Source organism: Mchenga conophoros, linkage group LG16 (genome assembly GCF_057382185.1).
Source record: "Mchenga conophoros isolate Kocher_MC1m ecotype Shallow Benthic linkage group LG16, M_conophoros_male_GT1.1, whole genome shotgun sequence".
Classification (NCBI taxonomy): Eukaryota; Metazoa; Chordata; class Actinopteri; order Cichliformes; family Cichlidae; genus Mchenga; species Mchenga conophoros.
The window spans coordinates 27,149,658-27,157,449 of record NC_140541.1 but is presented as its reverse complement, the minus strand read 5'-3'; the positions used below and the strand labels follow the sequence as shown (position 1 = coordinate 27,157,449).

At 39.9% G+C, this 7,792-nt stretch overlaps 1 protein-coding gene across 4 annotated transcripts in view; it reads left to right on the top strand.

Annotated features, from left to right (window-relative positions):
* cps1 (carbamoyl-phosphate synthase 1, mitochondrial) overlaps positions 1-7,792 on the top strand; it is a 62,727-nt gene that overhangs the window by 15,840 nt on the left and 39,095 nt on the right. For all 4 annotated transcript variants that reach the window (XM_085248631.1, XM_085248630.1, XM_085248629.1 and 1 more), the window contains exons 21-24: positions 1,581-1,702; positions 5,910-6,051; positions 7,049-7,114; positions 7,680-7,743. In XM_085248631.1, the coding sequence (XP_085104757.1) occupies positions 1,581-1,702; positions 5,910-6,051; positions 7,049-7,114; positions 7,680-7,743 (394 nt within the window). The remainder of the gene's footprint in view (positions 1-1,580; positions 1,703-5,909; positions 6,052-7,048; positions 7,115-7,679; positions 7,744-7,792) is intronic.

Genomic DNA, 7,792 nt, shown 5'->3' with positions numbered 1-7,792 from the left:
TTAAAGACTGTCCTTTTTTTTAATTTTTTTGGGTATATTCATAGCACTCCTTCTTACGCGTTGGTCAATTATCAAAGTTGTTCATCTTCCCTCAAGTGTTGCTGGAGTTCCTGCTTTGTGAATTCTTTCATCCTCTCCATGCACCTTGGAAGCAGGTGAAGTTGTGCCAGAATTTTTTTGCTGCGCTTTAGTCTGTTTGTCCAGGACCTCAGCAGCCTGAATCTTACCAGACGGCAGCAGCTTAAACACCCAGTGTCCTAGGTATGCACAGTCCTGTAGGATGCTGCGTGCCCTCTTGAGACAGCGAGTGCTGTACAGATCCTTCGGGAAGGGAAGAGGATGCCTAATGAGTTTTTTGGGCCATATTAATGACCTTCTGGACTGCCTGTCTGTGTGCCATAGTGCAGCTGGAGAACCACACAGATGTAGTATGTCAGCACACTTTCAATGGAGCAGTGGTAGAAGACGCTCAGCAGCTCCTTCAGGTCCATTTTTCTGAGGATTCTCAGAAAGTGGAGACGCTGTTGGGCTTTCTTCAAAACCACAGAGGTGTTTGAGCTCCATTGGAGGTCTGGGTCTATGTGCACACCCAGGAACTTGAAACTGGAGACCCTTTCCACACACTCCCCATTGATGCTGACAGGCTGCAGCTCAGACTTCCACCTTCTAAAGTCAACTACCAGTTCTTTTGTCTTGGTGGTATTGAGGTCCAGGTTGTTGTCTACACACCAGTCTGACCACCTCTGAACCTCAGCTACGTACGCCGTCTTGACACATCAACTGTTAGGTGAGCAGTTCTCAGTGCTTCACTGCAAATGTAATATAACTATACTTTTGTTATTCCTAAGTGTTTTTGTCTGCATGCACAAATGCAACAACTGAAAACATTCTTTTTTTTTTTTCTACTTTTGGCATCCTTGCTTCACGATGTACTACATTCAAGTGCGTGTAGGGTATAGATGACTTTCCAGCCTACATAAATTTTGCAAGGCATCCCAGCCTGTTTTGGAAATGACTATATTGGTCTGCTCTTTGTAGGTATTTCTCATGGTTGATAACTTGGTGCACCAGATGGTTTGTTACAGATAACCTTGGACTTTCTGGCAAGTTGTCCTTGGAAACTGTTTGTATGTGTGCGCAGATTTTTAAGATTTATTTTTTGGCTTTTTGCATTTATTAGATAGTGACAGTTGGAAGACAGGAAGGTAGGAAGAGCGAGAGGGGGACGACATGCTGTAAATGACCTGGGGCGCTGCTGTGAATAAAAAGCTTTCAGTACAAGGAGCTTGCACACTATCAGCCTGACACTTTAGACACTTTATTTCAGATAAAATACTTATTTTTCTTTTAGATGAAATGTTGCAATAATACTCTGTATTGTTCATGCACTTGATTTACTTATAATACACTAGAGATCACTGGGTTATTGGTTGCGAGGTTTTTCTCATGAGCAGCCGATCACAGAATAAAATCAAATTTTAAAACTCTGACCAATTAAACACATGTCCGAGTTTCGTAATAGTCGTAACAATGGAAGATCATGATGATCCCGTTCTTTGTTTCTTGCTTTTACTTCTCAGGCCCTCTACAGTGGCATGATGAGTGTTGATCAGATCCACCAGCTGACAGCCATAGACAAGTGGTTCCTCCACAAACTTCATGGAATAACAAACGTGGAGCAACATCTTGCAAACTACAACAGGTAAAGCATGCGGAGTGTTTATTCAAGTAACTTGAACTTACTTAAATAGATATGTACATTTAATAAAAAATTTTTTTTTTTTAAAAAGTAGATGTGCCGTCTATTTGTTTATGGGTGTGGATAGAAACATGAAAAACTGTGCCCACAAATTAGATAAGCCCCAGTCTCTTTAGTCTCTGTGTCTGTCTCCTTTCATTCTTTCTCAGGGTTCCTCGCAACTACCTTTCTCCCCCTCTTTCTCTTTCCTGTCCTTCTGCCCTTCAGCTCTTACCTGGACAGCCCAAATCCAAGCCTTTGTGAATTATCATTGCTCAGCCACAGGTTACCTGGTGCTTTCTTCCGACTCTGCTGTTTAATAATTAATGGCTGGCCGTTTGGTGGGCACCCACTGCTACAGCCTGACACACGGCGTGTTGTTGTAGTTTTCACTTCTTCTGGAGCAGGGGACATGGGGATGGGCAGAAAATGTTAGTCTGCTGCCAGACTGATGGAGTATGGTGCTGAGCACGGGTGGGCTTCATGCTCTGCTGCTCAGCAGTCTTTGTGTGCGTAAGAATTTTTTTCCTCTAGATTGAAGGGTAATTACAATTAAATCACAAGGAAAAAATATAATACAACATATTTTAATCCTTATTTGTACACTGCATCACGTACTGCACGCTCTCTTATTTGGTCAGCTGGCTTAGTGAAAAAAGACACACTGGCTGCATAATGTAACTCTGCAGTCCTCTAAGGAGGAGTCGGGCTCAGACAGAACATGTTGAGACTTCTGCAAAAGTTGCTACATTACGCATTATATGCTTTTATGCAATGGTGTTAACATTTCCAAAGAAAGCTTACTTTTGACCATTTGTTCTATTTTTCCAAAGTTGTTTGCACAAGTCAATATGAATATAGTATTGAGTCCTTTTTTTTTTTTTATTGGTACTTGCATTTCTATAAATTAAAATTGCATCATGCTGCCATGGATACCTGGGTATAGATAAACCACAGACAGTCCCTAGCAATTTAATGATTTATGCACACAAATGTAAATATAATCATTTAAAAGTTTAAACTTCAAGGGAAAGTGAGTTTTTAAAACATATTGTGTGTTCATGTGTCTTTGCAATATGTCAGAATACATAGCAACTTTCTATTCACACATAGCCGCAATGGCTCCGGGCAAGTATATGGTGGAGTGTTTTATTTGTGCGCGATGGTCTATTCACATCGGTTCATGGCATGCGAGGGGCTTTCTTCATTCTTTAAACTGCTTTTCCAGACAAAATTGCTCACAACACAGCCAAGCTTTGGGATCAAATGTCTTTCCTTTGATTCTGACTTGCCGCTCCCGTTTCTTGGGTTTGTTATTTCTCAGCAAAGCCACGTGCAGTGGGAGTTAAAACACACTTGACATTTCCAATATTGTTACGCTATAAGGTTATAAATAATTCAGATAAGGAGCAGGAAGAAAAGGCAGTGGTTTACCAGGAAAATAGAATCCCTTATTGTCTCTACCTTGGGTTAAAGAAATACTGCTACATTTGCTTGTTGCTTTGTATGTGGGAGTTGGATGATAAAGTCAATATCAACTTTATAGCAGCATATTCATCTGTTCAGTTTAACTCATTACTGAATCAGGAAGCAAATGGAAGTTTGCATACCTCCTAAAAAGAATACTTTCAACACTTACAATGTAGTGTTTTTATATTATGTTTTTTTAATGTGTGGAATGTTGTATTGTTTTAATAAAGTTTAATATTTTATCATGCACTGGAGCGGTTTTACCTACCACCTCCTCTGTCATTTTACTGCAGTAATGTTGCAATTATAGTTCATGTTTTAGATTGGTTTTTAGCTGGCTAGAAAATTCAATACAACATGTAAACAAAACAAATTTAAAAGGACCATTTTTCCTTGAGTACTTACTAATAACAGAATCCGTCACACTACCTCAGATCTTGTGATAAGCTAACAGAGTCATGGTAAAAAAGTTCATTCTCTTTAAATTCTAAGGTTTTGTGTCAGGACATATTTTGAATTCTCCCCAGACAGTTTTAAAATTGGGTAAATGCAACTTCAGATGAAATACAAATCCAAAAAGAAACTGAATAATACTAAATATATTACTTTGCCATTGCACATGATTATTGGTCATCATCAGGTGTGGCCGAATCTATGAAGTTTATAAAACAGTTTATAAAACCTGTGGACAAACCTGTATGAAAGCAGTTTGCAGGTCTGGACCATTCAGAGGTGTAGGTGTAGGTGTGTGTGTGTGTGTGTGTGTGTGTGTGTGTGTGTGTGTGTGAACAAGGACGAAAGACATCAGCAATGATGTGAAAGAGTCAACCTTTGCTGCTCATCAATCTGGGAAGGGTTACATGGCTGTTTGACATTCATTTTCTTACAGTGAGAATATTCACAAGTGGAAAATTATTTCAGCAAAAAAACAGAACAAAACAGTGGAGTGGACGTACTAGCAAATTCAAAGGTCAGACCGTGCAATGCTCAGAAAAACTGGAAAATACCCAAGAGCTGCATCTTAAGACTCTACGGGCCTCATTTAGCATGCTAAATGTTAAAGTTCATGACAGTACAATTAGGGGAAAAAAAAAAACTGAACAAGTATGGCTTTTTAGGGAGGGTTGCCAGGGGAAAGCCTCTTCTTTAAGTTTGCATGTAAACACACCACAAGACAAGGAACAATGTCCTTTTAGGAAATGAAACCAAAATGGAGATGTTTGTCTATAATGCACAGCACCACATGCAGAGAAAAGAAACAAATAAAACCCATATTGGTATAAACTACTCATACCAGCTGTCAAGAGTAGTGGTGGGGGGCTGATGATTAAGGTTTGTTTTGGAGCCACAGTACATGGACATCCACGAGCACCTTTTGTGTACCAAAGTATTCTAGAGTCAATTATGACCTCTGTTGGACAGCTAAAACTGGTCATGCAAGAGAACAAGTTTGCCAAGCATACTAGCATATTTACAGAATGGCTGAAAAAGAAAAGGGTCGAGGTGTTATAATGGCCCAGATTCAACACTCAACCTGACTTTAAGAGAGCTGTGTAAAAACAAATACCCAAAAGCCTCTATGAACTGAAGTAACATGGTAAAGATAATGTGAGAGGAGAATGACGGAACGGACCACATCTTCCAAACTTTAACACTACGCAGCTGCGCCACAAACCGCGCCACAAACCACGCCCCGCAACAGATGAGTGGGCAAAAGTTTCTGCACAATGATGTGAGAGACTAGCAGTCACACAGAAAATGATTACTGACAGTTATTTCTGCTGAAGTTGGCTCTACAAACTACTGAAGCACGAGGTGTACTTATTATTTCTTATTCATTTTTTTCCCCCTGAATTTTGGTTTAGTGTTTGTCTAAAAAAAACATTGTAATGTGTCATGATTTCACACATCTCAGGTTGCCTTTACCTCATCTTTAAGACCTGATATGGACTAAAGAGAATTTTTGTCTTAATGTGTAAAACATTGCTATTGACAGACTATAAACTGTTTTACCATCACAATAGGTAGTATGCCAACTGATATAAATTCTTTTATCAAAATTATTTTAAAAGGGGATTATTATTATTAAAGAGGATTTATTGTATCAATAGAAAATTGATATGCAGACTATCAGTGCAAGTAAATTGTGCAAGGCATGGTATCACTTAATAAGTAAAAATGTAAATAAACAAAGGAATAAAAGATCTTATTCCTTTCTCAGACGTCGCTCTACGGGTTGTATTCCTGATTGTGACTTTTCTGCACACAAACCACATACTCGCCTTACCACGATTCAGAATTCACCTTCCGATTCCCAACTTTATTCCCACTGCTATTTATCTGTGTAACCTTACAGCTCACGTGGAAGTTTTATTGATTCAAATGGGTTTTAAATGGCTGCACTTGCCAGCCTAATGCTCCCACAACTTTGCACCTTGTTTGTCAATTTGTTATTGATTGCTCTGAGGTGGACGCTTCCCTGTGGTCTCCGCTGCTGGGTAAGTGAGCTAGTCATGACCCACTTACTCGATTCACCTTCTTATTTCTATGGTTCTATGGACGTTTTCCTCTTTTTCTCATACTAATGTCTGGCATTTGCAGGGATTCACACTTAAAATGCATCAAACTGTGGACAGTCTTTAAGATTCAGAATGGTTAGCAAAATTGCCTAATTACCTCTGCTGATTATCTTTTCCCACAGTGGCACAGTCCCCAAGGGGATGTTGCTAAAGGCCAAGCAGGACGGCTTCTCAGACCGGCAGGTTGGTCAGATTCTAGGCTGCAATGAGGGAGTAGCAAGAGAGCTGAGGCTCAATTATGGCATCAGACCTTGGGTCAAACAGGTGAGCATTACTGGGCTGATCCTTTTAGTAGAGACCAGATGGGCTCAGATAACTGACTCTGGCTAATCGATATATACACACACCTCAACAGAGAAGTATCCTCTGGCTACAAATATATTTAAAAGATAAGCATAAAAAGTGCATATAGCGAGAGAGTCAGTAAAGTTGTCTTTGCATCTCAGTCTGTATTGACATGTCCTTTGTCCAAATTGTATTTCTTGAAGCAGGTGACTAAATTATTAACATCTGCAAATCCAATTCACCAGCCTGGCATGAAATCTGTTTTTTACAGGGCTGGGACAACAGCAGAGTTCATAAGCGTAAAGGGATGAAGCTGTATCAGCTTCAGAGGCTAACTTTTTAGTAGTCCAAATTTATTTTTATTTAATACATCATCAGCTAGTACATGTTCTGTCTTTAACCACATACTGAAGTTAATACACATGATAATCTGTAATTATGCGGTATCGTGGTAAACCTCGTAAAAATGAGCAAATTTCTTCGTTCTGGAGAGAGTCTGCATGCTCTTCAAATGCTTAAACTGGTTTACTCCCATTTTGGCCATTATGATTACATTATAGAGTAGAGGGGCTCAGAGTAGAGCAGCTGCTGCTCCACATCGAAAGGACCCAGCTGAGGTGGTTCGGGCATCTGACAAGGATGCCCCCTGGGCGCCACCTGGGTGAGGTGTTCCAGGCATGTCCCACCGGGAGGAGGCCCCGGGGCAGACCCAGGACACGCTGGAGAGATTACATCTCTCGGCTGGCCTGGGAACGCCTTGGTATTCCCCCGGACAAGCTGGAGGAGGTGGCTGGGGAGAGGGAGGTCTGGGCCTCTTTGCTTAGGCTGCTGCCCCCGCGACCCGACCCCAGACAAAGCGGATGACGATGGATGGATGGATGGATGGATGGATGGATGATTACATTATAGAGTAGTAGTTGAGTTATTTATTTATTTAAATGCCCCATTTTTAACATTTTGTTTTCTCTCATCTTAGATTGACACTTTGGCTGCAGAGTACCCAGCAATGACCAACTACCTGTATTGTACTTACCACGGTCAGGTATGTGGTCTCGGAAAAACAAAGTCGTTTGTAAATATACAATTATTGAATGTATAAAATTGAATTACTGTATCTCTTACTATGTGAGGCACACAGTTTATTTGTTTGCCTACAAACTTTTTTCACTATCAGGAGTTGAATAGACAAAATGAACACACAGGAACATCTTAGGCCCGTGAAGGTTCTTATCTAAATCTGATATTATGATGTCATCGTGTGGCCTGGTAGGCATCTACAAAAATGGGCTAAAATTACCCATTTGTAGCATTTATCCACCTTGAATATGTTGTAAAAGCACATCATTTTAATTTTAAATCCACAAAAATATATAATTATATCACTATGTTGCCTAGCATCAACCTAACAATAGAATAAAATCACAGTCCAAACAATACTGTAGCATGACCAAACACTAGTATATTTACTAGTAAATGCACATATTAATCCACTGGCTGACTTTCTTATTTGTTTTGAGAAGACAATGAAAGAAAATTTGGCAGCAAAAAAAGGCTAAAACATGGTTTATGTATGCAAGAGTCTATCGTTGATTTGTCTGCTTCACTAGGAGCATGATCTGGACTTTAAAGACCAGGGAATTATGGTTCTTGGTTGTGGACCCTACCACATAGGTGAGTGTAATAATAAACTGTTTGTTTGTTGCGATATGTGATAATAAAA